Consider the following 19,521-nt stretch of genomic DNA (forward strand, 5'->3'; position numbering starts at 1 on the left):
GGCTTAAGTCCAATTTTTTTTTTTGTGCTATAAGGCGAACTGATTCACGATTGACGCCTGTCTCACGAGCAATTTTCCTCATCGAGACCATAGAATTTCGTTGTACTCTTTTTTTGATGATTTTTCGGTTGTTGGAAGTGTTAACAGTTCATTTTCTTCCTCTTCCAGGACGGTCACCTTCATTAACAAGCTCCTTAAATCGTTTGATTGCACGAGAAACCAATGGACGTGCAATTCCAAACTTCCGTGCTATCTCACAGTTGCGTGCTCCTTGCTGATGTAGGGCTATAATAGCTGAGCGACTACTTGAAATCGTTACACAAAGTATTTAAAAAGAGCTGGAACAGAAACGAATACTTTTGTTTGTACTTCAGAGCACACACAACAATCACAAAATAAGAGCATTCGCTAAAAAAATTGTACATTCATCTAATTGCACAGAGAAGTTAGTATACAGTTATTTTTTGTCACCCTGTATCTGATTAAAAATAAAAATAAAAAAAGTCTGTTACAGTTTATGCGCAAATGGGTATCATTCCCGTTCGCTTCATTTTAATACAAGGTGGTGCAAAAAGTATCGCCCTCTTTTGGTTTGCTGTTATAATAAAAATAATAAAAAAATGTTATTTTGCGGCGGCCATGCGCCGTTTCTTTATATTTATGGAAATGAGGAGGAAATGAGTCAAATTCTTTCATATTTCGCAAATGATGTCTGATATTTGATATTTAGCGAGCCTCGGTAGAGTTGGTATTTATGAGGCAACATTTTTTATCTTCATGAATGGCGATTTTGGCCGGAAAGAGTTAACATTTCCTAACTTTGTTCAAATAAAAGTCATCCATTTCCTAACTGTCTAACCCCAGGCTAAATCTCAGAGGCCTCAAGGAAGTTGTTTTTGCTGTTAAAGTTAAAAAATCCTAAAAGTTCAAATACCAAGCGTAAGATTGGTCACCCTGTAATTTATAAATATTTTCTGGGACACGAACAAAATTGGTTTAGCTGCAGGCAAACTTTTCTATTTCACTTTTAGCTGGCCATTTAAATTAGCAAAATACTTTAATGGATTTTATGCAATTAGCAAGAAAAACACTTTTTTCGTTTTCAAAGTAATTTGCTTCGATATGTGAATTGTATATAAAGTTGTAAAATGCTCTTTGGAAATGCTATAGTAAGTAAGTTAGTTAGCATCCAAGAGAGGCACAGTTGCTTAAGGCTACATTGCTCTGGTCTATGCGACAAGCACTCAGTGACACATTGCAGACTTTATGAGCATACGAACAGTACACTTTTCACTAAGGCAGGGGAAATCTAAAGCAGGGGAATCTAAATGTGTATGCAGTCGTAAATTTACTACGTATCATTAAAACTATTGAGCATTTGAGTGTCCAAGCTCATATGTTTTGTTCCATTATTGACAAGTTTTACCAATTTATTTGTTTCTTATTTAATTAAAAAAAATTTTTTTTTTTTGAAAGTAGTTCGTTCTCCTACTAAAACCATATAAGTAGTATCATATTTTCACAAATTTAAAATAAAAATTTACAAATTTTAATTAGAATTTTCAGAAAAATTTGGGACGTGCAGTTTTATGGTCTATTGAATTTTGTCATCATAAAGTGGATATTTAAGTAGCAAAATATTGCGTTAATTTTTAATAATTTTTTTTTTTTTTGTTTTTGTGGTATTTTCCCCATGTAATGAGGGAATAGGTATTTTTTGAATAGGTATTGAAACACCTTTGTATAGCCGAGTTGTATATCGTACAACCGAGTGCCGAAATGTAGATTCGCACATTCTGTAAAATGCTGCTTCTTGTATTTGATTTATAATATATGTTAACAGTGCCAGAGATTTGATGCTTGCCACGTTTTGGAGATTAACATTTTTATGCTAATAGCTAACAGTTGTCAAAATGTTACCATTACAAGATCATCAACAGAATATTAATGAGAATTTTCTATAATTCCATTTGATGACTTTCGCAATAACTTATTTTTATGTGCATATTTTTATGTAGGAATGTTGTGATATTTTTGTACTTCTTGTTACAAAGCCAATTATTGCGGTTTAGTACTTTTTTATTTTACAACTTTTACTGCATAGAAAAATCGACTTAAAGTGATTCTCAAATAAATTATGTTTTAAGTATTGAAAAAAGTATAAATAAATTATCATGGGTGATGATTCCACGAGTTCGAGCAAGGCGTCGGAGTTAAAGACTTCAGGACGACCAGAGCGCAGGGCATCTTCCACGTCGCAGTTACCACTTCGAAATTTCGAAAAGCACTTTCGCGCAGTCCTTACACTCACGGTATCCTCTCCGTGAACAGTGTTTATTTCTGCAGCAACAGTTGTTGCAGTTTTACCACTTTTATAAAAAAAATACAAAATAGGCCTCTCATACGCGTTCGAAGATTCCATTTTATTTTTTAACAACACGAGCTTCTCTATCCGCGATTAAAATAAGTTGTTGAATGCACAAAATATCAAAGAAAATAGGTATAAATAGTTCCGTTATATTCCGCGAATAATTTTTTGTATGCAAAAATCGTACAAAAGTGAAATTATGGGTAAAATACGCATGAACTTATGGACTGACTTGATAGAAAGCGTGGCGGAATATCGTGATTTTATAATAAAAGATTCTGCATTCAGTAACCACTGAATACTCCTTTATATATGCACGGTCCGGTACTCGAATTGGTTACACCCAATTAAAAAGGCCACACATTTAGTTTAGAAAATAACTTTTCTTTTTTCAATTCAAAGTAAAAAATGTGTAAAAATAATACAAAATTAAGAATCAATTTACTTTTGCTCGATATGACCACCTTTTGCCTTGACTAAGGCCTTGAGATGGACCAGAAACGAATAGCAAGCTACCCGAAAGTGACTTGCAGGTATTTTGGCCCACTCGCGGACAATGGCTTTTTTCCGCGCTGCAAGACTGGTGAATCTTTTAGTTCGCTGTTTTCCAAAATGACTTAAGAGAATAATCCATCGGATTTGTATCTGGTGAATTTGGTAGCCATTGTGTGGAAGTTATGAAGTTTGGAACGTTGTTATTGAGCCATTCTTGGTTCACTCGAACTATGTGAGACGGTGCCGAGTCCTGTTGAAACGTCCATGGCGTACCACCGAAATGTTTGTCTGCCCACAGACTCAAAGTACCTCCAGAGTACCTTCCCGATAATATTTCGCATTTATCTTGACGCCAGGCTCCATGAAAACTATTGGAGAACGCCCATCTGCAGTTACAGCGGTTACAGCAAAACATTACCTGTAGTGGGTGCTGCCTCCTGGTGGCCAATCGATGACTCAAATTCTCCCTTCGCTCTCTCAAGTCTGACTTGTTGCTGTTTTGATGTGAGATCATGCACCTTTTGGATCTTGTAAGGCTTGACTTTGAGATGATTTTTCAGTATGCAGCGGATGCTAGGGTCAGATATTTTCAGTTCTTTTGCCATTGCATTCGCACTTCGTCGGAGATTTCACTCAAGTCGCTTCAGCACTTTTGAACCATTTCACGTGACGCTGCAGTCTTTTGATGACCACCTTCGAGTAGTGCTGCGATAAACAAAAAACTTCATATACTTTAAGGTGCTCCAGCTCACGAGCAATTGTTGGTTAAGATTTTCCAGCCAAATATCATATAATGTAATCACACTATTACGTCTTCTTTCTTTTTTCGCATTTACTCCCGGTAAAATGCTTCCTTGCGCTTGTAAACAATACTCTGGACTGTCATTTAACCAACTACCAGACAACTGAAGCTGCGGACTGATGTTGGTTACACTTCGAGTGCCGGACGCTGTATCTTGCAACGGGGTTAGGCTAAAGTTATATTCCGGTGCTAGTTTTTAAGAAGTGTAAGCGGTTTCTTAAGCCAATAATAGCTGCTTGAATGCCATTGCATACCCTGGATAGTCTCTGAACATCCGTTTGAGACCGAGCTAATGTAAGCAAAACAACCCAGGATATCTGGGTCCCAAACTCCTGAATCTTGTTGTGCATTGGACTTAAAAGCCACCACATAAAAAAATGTTCAATGAAGAAAACTACCAAGCCTCGAGTACCCTTAGTGATGGATAATCAGGCATTCCTCTAAATGTAATATCATAAACAACGAAACTTCTAGAAAAATATATTATTATAAAAAATTGTATGTAAAAAGTTTTTATTTGTGTGCTTTTTGCGTTCAGATTTGAGTATTTTGTTTGAGTTTCTCATAATTTTAAATTTAAAACATTACCGCGACCTTCAGAAGTGAATAGATAGCAAAACTCTTCAAAGAGTAATTCCATATATCTAAGCAAAGGGGGCTTATGGAGCTCTTTTCCATAGCAACCTTCAGTTGGCTCAAATTTTGCTAATCACATTTGCCAGGGTTGCTAATCTCTCAACTTTGCTTGCGGATCCTTCTCCTTAAATAATAAAACTAAGCATATCGTTAACATTTTTGCAGACTGCGTTTCAAGTTAACTCCATTCCAGTCCGCCAACTAGGAGATATTGCTCCGCACCCACGCAATATGCTTTGCCAGATCACAGTAGATTACATATTGGCTAAGATCACATTGGCCCTGGCTGGTAAGACCGGCCGATACCACGCCACGCAACATCCATAAGCCATTGCGACTTAACATCAAACCACCACCAGAGTCGCCCATACAGGGACCAGTGCCATCACGATTGCCCGCACATATCGTGCGCGGTGTTGTCAATTTGCTGTAGACCTCCGAAGAGCGCAGGCATTCATTATCGCTAACGATGGACGCGTCAACCATTTTGGGCAGCGCCGTCACTTCACGCCCCTTCTCATCAGCACCCCAGCCAGCGACAAAGGCCGTTTGGCCTACAATCAATGAATTGTCCGATGATTCGTTCCACAAGCAAATGGGACGGATGAACTCACTGAAGCTGCACAGATGAGAAATAAAATTTAATTAGTCTTACATATGAGCGCTTATACTAAATTTCACTCTGACTTACCTGACTGATGTCTGCATCTGCAGTATCGCCACATCCGCATCAGGCAGCGATTTGCCACTATAATCCGGATGTATTAACAAATTTCGTATATCACGCGAAACCACACCGATCTCGCCATAGTTTTCCAAATTGTGACGGCCCAAATAGACGACGACCTGCGAGGCGCTTAGCGATTTTAATTTAAAGCAATGTGCCGCAGTAATCACTGTATTGGAGGATACGAGTGAACCACCGCATAAGAATCTCAAACCGGACGATTGCTTTCGATAGACGGCCGCTAACCAAGGAAGCTGGCCACGTGCAAGTTCTATGCCGCCATGGATGAATGGTGTTACTGTGTTGCCTTCCACGCCGCATTGCGAGTAATCCACGACTGGCGATGGGATCTGCGTTCGCAGTTCCGTACGCACAACTGTAGGTTGAGAAGTGGTTGTTGTTGGTGTCTGTCTAATGGGCGTGAGGAAGGGATTTTGTATAGAATTTGGATTATTCAACATCGGCTGTGGATTCTGCTGTAGAAATGGATTGAAGTTCTGGCTTGGGAATGAGTTTGTTGTGACCGGAAAGATGGCGCCACCTTCCAAATTGCTATTAAGCGGTGTTGTACCACGCACAGTTGTTGTATGGAGTGTATGTTGCAGATCGAGAACTGTGCTTGGAGGAGGATCTACAAAACAAAATAGGTTAGTATACACAAATTTATTTCTACTTAGATTATTCAATGTTCAAGCAATGATGAGGTTGTACTCACATTCAGACGCCAAGCAGATGTCAAGCCCATTGACGGCAATGCGCGTCAGCTTTGGCAATACATTGGGGATAGGGAAATCCACGCGATACGAAATGGGAAGACCTCGCTCCAAATTATTGATAGTTGTCTGCTGGTCTTGGTAGAGTGATAAGCGTCCAAAGTAATTCTGAAATAAGTGGCAATAAGAATGCTTAAAGTTAAATAAAATAAAATGATGTAAAATTTTATGAATATGCGAATCTCTTTAATTTGTAACGATTTTCAACATAGCTTAATAATAATTACTTAATGTCTTAAGAGAGTTGTTAAATCAGAGAAAACAAAGGCAAGACGAAAAAATCACACTGCCCGAATGTATGAGGTTCCAGTGCTATACACCGCAAGACCGTGGAACAATTGTTTCGATCCTTTTGACCAATAATCGGCCGATGGTCTTAGCGTCAACTGAGTAAACATTCCGCTTAGCTGGTCGACTCGAACAGACTGGATTTAAGCAAAACCTTGCAGGGCGTGATCGCCACCGAACTACCGAAGTCGCTGAGAATGAAGAAAGAGCAACCAGATGACAGGCCACGCAATTGGTCATCCCCAGACGGACCCTACAGCGAATTTTAGTGAAGGACACACACATTTTCCCGCACAAAGTACAAACAGCGCATCAATTAATGCCTACTGACCGTCAGCCGCATATGAACTAGTCTCAAACCATTCTCAATTCAACAACGGAGAGGACGATTTTGTGTCGAAAATCATCATAAGCGACGAGGCACTTATGCACTTAATTAATGGATTAAAATATGAACATGTAAAACATTCATGTTTGAGACACCCAAAATATGCGTGTGATGCAAGAATAGCCAATACATCCACTCAAAACCATTGTGTGGTGCGGAAGTCATCGGCAATATGGTTACTTTTACTGGTGAACGCTACAGGGACTAGATAAATCACTTTTTACTACCGGAATTGGATAAGCAATGGGAACGCTACTGGGGGCTACGAAAGGAAGAGAGACGTATTATCAGAAAGAAAAAAATGAAAGTTCGAAACCCTTGGGTGCGTGGAGCTTGAGATGCTGGCCAATGAGAAATCTACCATGGAGCTCGGTGGCTTACAGACAGTTTCTAGACCGGAGCGTTTTCCTGTAAGCACAAAACCGCAAATCTCGGGTAGGGACACCCAGAGCATACTTAAATTATCGAGGGAACGTTTCTCGAACCTGTTAAGTAGTGACAGACTGTGAAGATCCCGATACCTCAATCGTTGACGACGGGACTATCGTTCCGCTACCCGACCATGACGAGGTGAGAATAGCGATAACGCGTCTAAAAAAAAACAAAGCCCCGGGCTCCGACGGACTGCCGGCTGAGCTATTCAAACATGGCGGCGAGGAGCTGGTAAGGTGCATGCATCAGCTTCTATGCAAAATATGGTCGGATGAAAGTATGCCTGCCGATTGGAATTTAAGTGTGCTCTGCCCAATCCATAAGAAGGGCGATCCTGCAATTTGTGCCAATTACCGCGGGATTAGTCTTCTAAATATCGCCTATAAGGTTCTAGCGAGCGTATTGTGTGAAAGGCTGAAGCCCACCGTCAACCAACTGATTGGACCTTATCAGTGTGGCTTCAGACCTGGAAAGTCTAATCGACCTAATATTTACAATACGCCAAATCTTGGAAAAGACCCATGAAAGGAGAATCGACACACACCTTCTTTTTGTCGACTTTAAAGCTGCATTCGTCAGCACGAAAAGAAGGTGCCCGCAAAACTGATACGGCTAAATGACGCTGCTCAAAACCTGCAGCGCGCTCGAATTGGAAAGGACCTCTGCGAACAGTTCGATACCAAACGAGGTTTCAAACAGGGTAACTCGCTGTCGTATGACCTCTTTAACCAGATGCTGGAAAAGATCGTGCGAGCCGCAGAACCGCTCAGGTACAATTTTTTATAAGAGCGTACGACTGATATGATCGGCCTTAAAAACCGCGCTGTTAGCTCTGTCTTTTCCAAACTGGAGCAATGCGAATGAGTCAGGTAGTGAACGAGGGCAAACCAAAGTACAGGTACCTTCTGTCATCAAACAAACTGTCGGCGGGCTCGTGCATCGCCACCCACGTCACTGCTGACAGTTGTGATTTCGAGATTGTAAGAGAGGAACCAGCATTCACACCGATATCAATGTCAGCTTTGAGAGCAATATTCTGCGGAAGATTTTTAGACCTTTGCACGTTAGCGACGGTGAATATCGCAAGCGATGGAACAATGATCTGTATGAACTTTACGACATAGAGCAGCGAATAAAGATCCAGCGACTACGTTGGCTGGGTCATGTCGTCCGAATGGATACAAACGCTCCGGCTCTGAAAGTATTCAATGCGGTACTAGCTGGTGGTAGCAGTGAAAGAGGAAGGCCCCCTCCACGTTTGAAAGATCAGGTGGAGAAGGACTTGGCCTCACTTGGTGTGTCCAACTGGCGCCGGTTAGCACGAGAAAGAAACGACTGGCGCGCTTTGTTAAACTCGGCCAAAATCGACTAAGCAGTTATAGCACCAATCAAGAAGAATAAGCCGCAGATGACTAAGCTAAGTATGAATTGGGTTCATGTTCTTTAAGAACATAGAAAAATCTTTGTTAGCCAATCGATATTTGTTAGTTCCCGTTGTGTTTTTCTAACCCCATTTCGTTTCGCAGTCGAAAACGCGAGAAGCATCGCGTGTCTGGTATCAAAGAAATGTGAATAAAAAAAATTATATTCAGCTTATCAAATTCACAATGAGAGGCGCAGTAGCTCCGCCTATGTTTGAATATAAAATATGTATGTATGTGTGCATCTATACTATATTTGTTATGCGTAATTATTATCAATAAAACATTTAGTAATAACAAAGTTCTGGGAAAACTGCAACAAAGAAGAGCAGCTTAGTGCATGGGGTTAATTTTTAATAGAAATTTTGATAAATTTATACTTTATAAATAACTATTGCACAATGATTTTGTGAATCTTTAAAGTTCAAGTCCTTCATTTGTTTAGCTTAGAGAGAGGAGAAGAGAGAATATCGAGAGTTTTACCCAATGAGCTCAGTTGCGATATATGTATTTGTGTGATTGATAACAGGTGGGGCAACCTTCTTAATTGGCCCAGTTACCGCTTAAGTGATTTTGGCTGAGTTCAGGTATGGAGGCCTTGCTCTTACTCTGCCAGAGCCGGAGAGTTTGTGTCCATTCTTACGACTTTACCTATTTAACAGTGTCGATGAATCTTACTTGCTTGATTCACTGCACTATAGCCAGCTCATGTAGCTCATCGTTCACATGATTTTCACTGTCGCACAGTGCGGCCGATTCCCAAAAAGCTGGCCAAAAGTCGAAAAAAAAAGTTTCTAGATAGAGTTTTTTTGTCTTTGGGTTGGCTACAGTAATGCCTTGAGTAGTGAAAACCGTTCATAACAACGTCCTGTACCCTAAGTATCCTCTGAATTTTCAGTCGCAACGTGGCCTTCGTTTGAGCCTCGTATTACTGTCGATGAATAGTGAAAGTTGTACACATTTGAAAGATTTTGTAATGGAGTAAATTGAACAAAACCAAATGGAATCATCTTCAGAAGGTTAGTAAAATACGAGAAATCTTTAGTACATATCAATACCTCGACACAAAATTTTTAGCTGCAGCAATACGTAGATACATTTTTTGCAATTTTTTTTATAAAATTTGAGTTTTCAAACTGTATAGTAATACAACGCCGTCATATGCTGCTTTGAAACCTATTAAAGGTTACTCAAAAAAGTAATGGTTACTGAATAAAACAAGATTCAGCTGCTACCACTTGCTACCTTGGCTTTTATGCTATTTTTTGTGAACAAGAAATAAATACGAAGAGAGAATGAGAGAAAATAGTGAAAGCCTATACTTTCAAGAGGGGATCTGCTTGTATAAGTAACGTAGGTTTCTATACAAATTTTAAGATTAAATTCGTAATCAGCGACCCCGAAAACATATAAATTTACATGCATCTTGATTATGTTCTAGAATATACGCTATTTCACGTGAGGGGGTGGCCAATAGGGGTGGAAGGGGGTGGATTTTCAAAATTTTAAGATCAAATTCGTAATCAGCGACCCCGACAACCCCCGAGTAAGAAATTTTGAATCAATTACTTAATTTTTTGAGTTTTGGCCAGCTTTTCGGGAATCGGCCGCACTGTGTGTCGCTAGTGACCATAAATCCTCCGCAGAATCTTTCAGTCGAAAACTCCAAAGGCCGTTGCATCGGGTACAAGCTTCTGCACTATATCATAGGAATGGCATGATGAGGGATCTATACAGCGTGATTTTAGTTTGCCGAAAAAGATCTTTACTGTTCCATTGCCTACCCAGTTCAAAGACGCACTTGTTGGCTAGAGAAAATCTGACTCTATTCACGATGTGGATACTGGTTTGTAAGTATATAAAGTCTTCTACTTTTCCAAATTTGTAACTGGAAATGGTGATTGGGATGCTAAGGAGAGAATACGTCGACTTTCTGAGGCTAACTTCTTTTTATAAAATTTACTAATCCGCACGACTCGGGGAAACTACTCTAACGAGTCTTGGTAACTGTAAGGCACGCCGAACTAGAATTTCCACAAAGTACTGCCATGGAAATCCGGTTCTTTATTATATAAATAAAAGTGTGATTAAGAAGGCAGTGAGGCACCTACCATACACGCAAAATCTTTAGTGGGTCATAATTTTGGAACCGAAAGTCACACTTTAATGGAATTAGCCTCTCAAGCGATAGCAAAGCCGGGAATGAGCTAAGGGAGCTTATGTTGTCTTTTTATTGGAAATGAAAGGCAGTGATAGTACATTATATTCCACTTCCGTTTGTTCAAAGGATTCATTTTGATCTACAACAACTTTTTGATCTGAAGTTTCAAGAAGTTCACTTGTATTTTTCAGAATTGATCAATAAATGACAACGCCAAGCTATAGGTATATTGAAGATAATACTTCAATATGTTCTATGCCTCTTTTTAATAGTTGTGTTCGGTAACAAAGTTAGCCATCACCAGTCATTCAACCAAATCAAGAGCGTAAGCGAAAATTCTCTCCCAAAGTAAAGAAAAAACAAAAAAAAAAACAGAAGTCCGACTGTTTGAATTTGATTTCAATGGAGGTGATTGAAAATACTGTTGAACTGCATAGTTCTTCCCTCAAAAAACGTATGGTTTTTTATTTTCTATGAATAAATTTTAATCTTCCACAGAGTAAGAATTGTTCAATGTTACACTCATCCCTGTAAAAATACGTGTTTTTGCCTACTCAGAAAGGAGTACAAAACAACGCGATTATATATCTATCTCTGTCTCACATATGCATTTCTAAATATTAACGTCTTAAGTAGACAGCTGATTTTTAAGGCAAAAAAATTCACTGACAACACTTCTCCACGGAGGAAATTAGTCTCATTTGCCTCCGTTAAGTGTGGCATTTTTAGAATGAAACACAGAATTTTTTCACCGGATTGAACTTATTTTAGAATGGAGTGTGAAGAATGTAGAGGGCAATGGAAAGGCAACAGAAGCTCTGAACTGATGGAAAAACTACTCCAAAGAAAAAATAGCTAGAGATTATCGATCAAAATGGATCTTATGCAGTTTAATAAAGTTCATTAAAAAAAAAAAAACAATCAAAAAAAAATTTAAATTAATTCGATATTGCTTCCGAACATTTCAGACTACCCAATATCACTCAATGTTTGCGGCATATTAGCAGTTGGAAGTGATGGAAGTACCTAATAATGTGCGTAGGTATGTATGTAGTAGTAGATAGCGGCAGTCTTGAGCATTCCATACCTCTCTTTTTTATATGCAGCTCTCTCCAATATTCTTGGAGGCAGAAAGGAATCCCCTTTGGCAATTTAGCAATTACTTTGGTTTTTCCAACACAAATCTTAGTTTTGGGTTTTATTTCTTCGCGCAACTTCTTCATGCCCATTTCTCTTTTGCTATGTTTTAGTCAATTTAAGTATTTTTTCTTTTTGTTCTATTTTTAAGTCATAATATAAAATTAGACTCATAAATGACATGCATAAATAACGGGGTTAACGAAAAAAGCGTGGGAATAAAATCCAATTGATTTTTGAATATTTGACAAAAAAAAAATATTAAAAAAAAAATGTTATATTGTATTTGTACGAGCACAATTTATGCAATAACTTTGATTGAGTATACGAGACAACGTTGTTTAACAATTATCACGACCAATAATCGCCTAATGACGCAGAGGCAGCTTTGGGGCGTGAATATTGATGATCGCTTCTTTAGCATATGTGTATGTATGTATGTATGTATGTATGTATGTATGTATGTATGTATGTATGTATGTATGTATGTATGTATGTATTCATGAATGGATGTTTGGTTGTTCGTATGTATGCATGTATGTGTGTATGTATAGAGGTGTGTATGTACAATACACAAAACTTTTATAACGATAATTGCCTTTGAACTTCCTCTACTGCTCAGCTATTCTCTCTCTAATTACTCATATTTTTATTACCTAATTGGATTTCCCAAATATTTTTGGTTTGTTTAAATACACGAATAAACGAACAACATAACCTAATCGAGATGAGATCTCAATAGGATCTAAGTGCGATGTAGAAAAATTAAAATTAATGAAGTTGATCGAGTCAGACTGATATCTCTGCAGTACCTTCGCTTTTGAGATTGTAATTGCATTGTTATTGTTGTTGTAAACATAGTTATAATCATTATTGTTGTTGTAATTGTATTGTTTTTGGAGTTGTAATTTTAATTATAATTGTAGTGTAATTGTAATTGGAATGGTAATTGAAATTACTTAAAGTTTTGTACCACACACCAGAGGGTCAGAAAACTAAAGTGGTACCGTCTGGCGCAGCCCTAGGATCTATTCTCCGCTCCGATCTCTGGAATCTGAGCTACGATTTGATCCTCAGTATTGAAATGTTCGGCCATCGTAGCCGAATGGGTTGGGGCGTGACTACCATTCGGAATTCACAGAGACAACGTAGGTTCGACTCTCGGGGATACATCAAAATTAAGAAAAAGTTTTTTCTAACTAATAGCGGTCGCCCCTCGGCAGTCAGTGGCGAACCTCCGAGTGTATTTCTGCCATTAAAAGCTCCTCACGTTCTTTGAGCGTATACACAACCATTTTCGTTCAAAGGAAGAATAAAACTAATTTTCTGTCAAATCAGATGACAGCTAAGTGTTACCATTCTTCAAATAATACCTAGTTCAAATCCGTAACGATAGATGGTGGGCCCTGTAAATATATATTATATATTGAAATCTCGTGAGATATGCGGACGATATAGCGGCGACCATATCAGCACGAGATACCGAGAATGCCAGGAGGAAGCTGAACTAAGTCATGCTAACCACCCAATTTTGGCTTGAGGACCATGATCTGGAGCTCACCAAACATAAGGCAGAAGTAATTCTGATGACAAGAGACCACATGCCACACAAGGTCAGCATGCAACTAGACGACACATCTTTACTATCTCAAAAAGCGGTGAATTTCCTGGACATTCAACCAGATTGCAGGTTTACTTTCTGGGCCCGGATACGGCACGCGGCTAATAAAGCAGCGAGGATCACGATAATGCTGAGTAGACTAATGGCGAACATTGGTGGACCAATACAGAAATGAAGGCTGGTTATGGCGACCACAAACGCAATACTCCTTTACGGCAGCGAAATATGAGGAGATGCGCTAAACTGCAAAACCAAGTACAAAGCACTGAAGGCTGTACAACGAATAGCGGCACTCAGATTTGCTTCAGCCTACCATACTGTCTCAAGTGCAACAGGTTTTGTGATCAGCGAGGATATACCTATCGACATCATGGCCCAGAAACGAGTGGATGCGTGGGATTTCATGAAAAACACGCCACCACTAACGCCGCGGAACGAAGATGCCAAACCATGCAGCGGTGGCAAAGCCGATGAGACACTGAAACGAGGTGAACGGTGAAACTAATTCCTACGATAGGTAAATACATAGGATTATAATTTTAATTGAAATTGTAGTTGACCTTTTTCAAAATGGGTGCCTTTGCAGTGGTGCAACACCAATTAGGAGAAGCATTTTTTCTTACTGATATTTTGACTTACTGCAAATCAAATAAGAGGGCATTTCAATAAGTACCCGTGTTTGATGACAGAGGGCGTTCCTGAGGGAAGTTGTTCTTAACATCTTGTGCTACCATCCATCTAACGACGGCAAACAAATTTCGGACAGATTGATAGGTTACTTGGGATTTGGCAGCTATTCGAGTAAAACGTCTTTCGTGATTTTCGCTAAGATGGAAAAAGAGGAGCATCGTTCGGTAATTCGTTTGGATGGAAAAAATGCAAGAAGATAAAAGCAAAGTTGGATGCTGGCTGTGGAGGTAAGCATTGGTTAGATCTTAGTTCAATGAATTCTAACTTGGGTGAACATCCGTTTTTGATGAGGAGCGATCAGGACGCCCGTGGTTACCGAGGAAATCACTAAAAAAGTCCACGACATGATTCTCGCTGATCGACGAACGAAAGTGCGCGAAGTAACAGAAGCCATAGGGGTGTCTATCGGAACGGCTATTAATATTTTATATATTTTTAGCCTTTTTTTGATAAGTTGGCGATAAGAAAATTGTCGGCCCGATGAATGCCGCGATTGCTCTCAAGCAACAACAAGAGGATGTGGATGTTAACTTCAAAGCAGTGTTTGGAGTAATTTAAGCGAGCAAAACAATGGATTTCTCCCGGTGAATCTGCTCCAAAGAAGACGATGACAGTCTTATCGGCCGGAAAGGCAGGCTTTTTGGTATGGCAACGGCGTCATCCTCATAGATTTTTTATAAAAACGATCACAGGACTATACTGCAGTGAGTTATTCGACCGCTTTCACAAAAAATTGAAGAAAACCCGGCCACATTTGGCGAAAACTAAGGTGCTGTTTCACCACGATGAGGTACCAACACATATCCGGAGTTGTCGTGGCCAAACTGCATGAATTGTGTTGCGAGTTGGTGCCACATCCCCATATTCACCCGGTTTCGCCTCCTCCGAAGTTTTTTTGTTTCCTAACATGAAGAAATGGCTTGCGGGGAAAAATGTATTAGATGTGCAACTAAGTTACCGCTGTTTGCCAATAGATGCCGCCAGCAGTGTGTGCTAGTAGATTCTAACATAACCCAAACGTCATAAACCAAGCTTAGACATATGGTAAACAAACTGCTTCGACGCATGAGTGATTTTGTTTTACTATCATATACTTTTGGTTTTGTGAAAATGTGTGATTTTGTGCCGAATAATCGTCATTTGAGGGAAATGTTGATTCTCCTCTTTCATTCGACGGCTGAAAAAAACGGCGTCTGAAGCGCATCGAGAGCTACAAGAAGTTTATGGAGATGCTGCTTTAAGTGAAACAACGCGCCGAGATTGGTTCCGTCGCTTATGAGTTACCCGCCAATCCATTTCCAAGCGATTGCATGCTTTGGGAATAATTCAGAAACAGGGGACTTGGGTTCCTTATGAGTTAAAACCAAGGGATGTTGAACGTCGTTTTTTCGCCTGTGTGCCAGCGGCAAAAAAAGAAGGGTTTTCTTCATCGCATCGTGACGGGTGATGACAAATGGATTCATCCAAAGAAAAGAAAGTCATGAGGACTGTCCGGTCGTCGCCTCGGCCGAATATTCAAGCTGCAAAGGTTATGCTATGTATTTGGTGGGACTAAGTTGGTGTTATTTATTATGAACTGTTAAAACCAAGCAAAACCATCATTGGGGATCGGTATGGACTTCAATTGATGCGATTGAGCAGAGCACTGCGTGAGAAGCGGCCACAATACGCGGAGAGGCATGAAAAGGTGATTCTACAGCACGACAACGTTGCCAAACCTGTTAAATCCTGCCTGAAAACACTGAAATGGGAAATTCTACCCCACCAGCCATATTCTCCAGACATTGCGCCGTCCGATTACCACCTGTTCCGATCGATGGCAATGGTCTAGCTGATCAGCAGTTCTATTCATATGAAGACATCAAAAAATGGCTTGATCCGTGGATAGCCTCGAAAGATGAACGGTTTTACCGCGACGGTATACGAGATGTACCTGAAAGTTAGGAAAAAGTAGTAGCCAGCGATGGGCAATACCTTCAATGATTCACTGTTTTTTTTCAGAATAAAATAGTATTTTCATAAAAAAAAAAAACAGCGAGAACTTAGTTGCGCACCTAAAAGTTCAAACGAGGAAGTCATCGCTGAGACAGATACGTATTTTGGAGAGTTCGACAAATCCTATTTTGTGGAGGGGTTAAAAATGGAGGAGGAAATGAAAGAAGTGAATCCTTCTAAAAGGGGACTATGTTGAAAAAAAATAAAAAATTAAAAGATGGTGTCTTCATTTCTAACACGGGTACTTATTGAAGCCCTCTCGTACAAATACACATGTAAAGGGTGGTTAAAGTTCAAGGGCCGATGTTGAATGTGAACCACACCTAAAAGTCGAGCTATTTTCTGCACTTCATTTAAAATTTTTTAATTTGAGACTAATTTAATTTGAATCATGCAAATACACACGATCGAGCAACGCGTTAAAGTTATTCAGGCTTATTATGAAAACGGGCGTGCAAATCAAAATGCATATCGCGCATCATCATCCTCAGTAATTAGGCACATTTCCACCTCAGTGGGTTCGTCAATAAGCAGAATTGCTGCATTTGGGCGAATGATAATCCAACAGTGATTGCCGAAAAACCAATGCACCCACAAAGAGTGGCTGTTTGGTGCGGTTTATGGGCCGGCGGCATCATTGGGCCGTATTTTTCCAAAATGAGGCCGGTCAGGCAGTTACTGTGAATAGTGTTCGCTATCGTGAGATGATAACGAACTTTTTATGGCCCGAATTGGAAGATATGGATGTGGACGATATGTGGTTTCAATCGGACGGTGCCACTTGTCATACAGCTAAGGAAACAATGGCTCTTTTGCGCGAAAAATTTGATCGCCGAATAATCTCACGTCGCGGCGATGTCAATTGGCCGTCAAGATCATGTGATTTGACACCGTTGGACTTCTTTCTTTGGGGTTATTTGAAAGAAAAGGTGTACGTCGATAAGCCAGCAACAATTCAAGAGCTAAAGGATGATATAATTATGCGTCGAAAATTTGGACCATCGGATGGAGGTGTGCCGCCGAAGTCGCGGCGGCCATTTGGCCGATATTTTATTCCGTCCATAGTTGAGCCATACCAATATTATCATAATAAAGAAAAATGGCAATCATTTCCTAAGGAAATTGTATTTATTCAAAATCAACACTGGCCCTGGAAACTTAACCACCCTTTATATAATAATAGGAAATTCAAATTCTCATTTTTTTATATTTGGGAGAGGTATAGTTACGTATGTACTGAAACTTTAGACGCGTTTTTCTCAAAACTATATTTTAGAAATTTATTTATTTATTTATTCATTTCATCAATTAAAGTATAACTTAAATAGATTACTAATACTAAAGCTTAAATATAATATATGGTAAACAATACTGGGAGATACATTAGTCTCAATTCAAAAAGTGTATCTCCAGATTAAGTTTTGATTTGAAAGTCTCTCTTGAGTTAGAGAATATATCCAAATGTTTGCATAATTGGTTAGACTGTCTTATATTTACAACGTGCAAGCGGTTCATTCCGACTAAAATTGGTCTTGTGATAAGGTAAATGGAACATATTGCTGAGTCTTAGGTTACGAGTGGGACAATTAAAGAGTATTAGCTCCAGCAAGAAGTGACATTTGATATGATTCGTATCTATGTTCCTTATAAACATTACCGATGAAGTTTTTCTCCGCATTTCTAAAGTTGGCAACGCTAACAAACGACATCTACCTTTATATGCAGGCAAACTGCAAGGCCAACGAAGTGAATGAATAGAAAATTGAGTGAAACGTTTTTGAACCTTCTCAATTCTTACAAAAATACAAATTTTTCAGCGTAGAAATATCCGGGAACTCCCTTGAATTCCTTATTACAAAGCCAAGCATAGATCTAGACTTGGCAATCATAAAGTCTATATGTTTGGAAAACGACATTTTCGATGTAAATATGACCCCCAAGTCTTTCTTTTCATACATTTTTGTGAGAGTGGTAGTGCCAAACTTATTAATCGAAATCAATCGTAACTTTCCGTCTACTGAATGGAATGTGCTGGCATTTACCAGCATTAAGAGGTAAGGAGTTATCATCACACCAAGCTTCCAATCTTGTTAAGTCTTCTTGAAGTCTTATGCAGTCAGTTACGTTCTCTTCCCGACTGTAAATTTTCAGGTCATCTGCATACATGAGACAACGTGATGTCTCGAAAACGTCTGGAATGTCATTAACAATAATTCGAAAAGTTATTGAGCGATCTCCCTAATTTTTTCGAAGCAAAAATAGTAGGGATATTCGCGCGGAAATTAAGTTTTTGTTTGAAGCATTTTATTCCGCGCATATTTTTTTAATTTTTGTTTAATTCATATAAAAATTATGGCGTTAGTAAACGACGCCGATGTTACAATGTCCGCCGATTGAGAAGCACCGCTGCGAACTTCCTGGAAGAATTGAGTGTACATCCGCCATTTGAAATGATTTAAATAAAAAAAAATTGTTTATATTATTTTAATGTATATATAAACTGTATGCCAATTTTGACGAAAATATATTGACTTCTTCATTTTAAATAATTTTAATGAAAATCAGGGAAAATTTGGCCGTTTACACATATCTTTGCAATTTAGTTTCCAATATGGAATCATATAAAAACATTTTTTTTTTAATTTTACTGTATTTTCAGAAAGAAACATGTATTTGGATCGCCCTTTATTGAAATCCATATTGTGCCATTGGAGTACACCCGCATAATACATAATACTTAGTCATCGTGGTGGGCCGTCTATTGAATAACGACGTATCAATCAATTTATTCGCATTGCTAACAATGCTTCAAATCCGGTTTGGTTATTTCATTACTAAATTTTAATAAAAGAAATTCATCCATCTGTGCTTGCAAATTGTTTAATGTGCTTATTTTGATTACTTCCCGAAACAGTCAAGAGGTCGTTATTAGTGTTTTGTTGGGATTTAGTTAATGTTTTGTGTACTTAGGCAAACGCAATCAAGCAATAATTTACGAATGTCTGTTTGCTAAATAAATATTTGCTTTTGAGTATTTTAGTAAAATAATACATTTTTTTTGGCTTTTTTTTTTGTTATTATTATTATTCGTTTTTTTTTTTTTTGTTATTATTGTTATAATTTTTTTTTTGTTATTATTATTTTTCTTTTTGTATTATTATTACTTTTTTGTTACTATTATTTTTTTTTTTTGCAATTACATCACTAAACTTACCGACTGCACCGGCACTTGCTGTGAGAAGCGCAAATTTAGGCGCGTTGTCCCCATCGGAACGTTGGGCAGCGTAATGCGTCCGATGTAGCCGTTACCATCGCTCAGGTATTGAAAATAGTTGGGGCACGCAATAGGCGGCACTTGCTGGGCAACGCCGTTCAGTGGCAGACGCCATATGTGGCAGAGGAAGATGAAAAACGCGCAGGTGCGCCAAACCGCGTCTAACATCTCAGAATGCAAAGTGGAATATTTATTCTACGCCTTAAGTTGGTGAAGTGTAGTGCACTGCGAAACTTTTTTTAAATAATTTTTTACGTATTTTCAATGCCTTTCTAAATACTTTAAAAATGTATTTGTTACTCGTATAAAACGC

At 38.8% G+C, this 19,521-nt stretch overlaps 1 protein-coding gene across 1 annotated transcript; it reads right to left on the minus strand.

Moving 5' to 3' along the window:
• Window positions 1–4,173: 4,173 nt before the first annotated feature.
• LOC129239825 (serine protease gd-like) lies at window positions 4,174–19,521 on the minus strand. Its single transcript, XM_054875508.1, has 4 exons — window positions 19,149–19,521; window positions 5,744–5,909; window positions 4,993–5,659; window positions 4,174–4,920 (listed from the first exon to the last, which is right to left on the minus strand). Exons 1-4 carry the CDS (start codon window positions 19,374–19,376, stop codon window positions 4,503–4,505), a joined length of 1,479 nt encoding a protein of 492 aa, XP_054731483.1. The 5' UTR covers window positions 19,377–19,521; the 3' UTR covers window positions 4,174–4,502.

The sequence above is a fragment of the Anastrepha obliqua genome, chromosome 1, assembly GCF_027943255.1.
Source record: "Anastrepha obliqua isolate idAnaObli1 chromosome 1, idAnaObli1_1.0, whole genome shotgun sequence".
Taxonomy (NCBI): Eukaryota; Metazoa; Arthropoda; class Insecta; order Diptera; family Tephritidae; genus Anastrepha; species Anastrepha obliqua.

Excerpts from the sequence above, each read along its gene's own strand:
- LOC129239825 (XM_054875508.1), bottom strand. The coding sequence starts at position 19,376 with ATGTTAGACGCGGTTTGGCGCACCTGCGCGTTTTTCATCTTCCTCTGC. Across the intron at positions 5,910-19,148 it reads AGCAAGTGCCGGTGCAGTCG|AATTACTTTGGACGCTTATC; the intron begins GTAAGTTTAGTG and ends CACTTATTTCAG. Across the intron at positions 4,921-4,992 it reads CAGATGCAGACATCAGTCAG|CTTCAGTGAGTTCATCCGTC; the intron begins GTAAGTCAGAGT and ends TCATCTGTGCAG.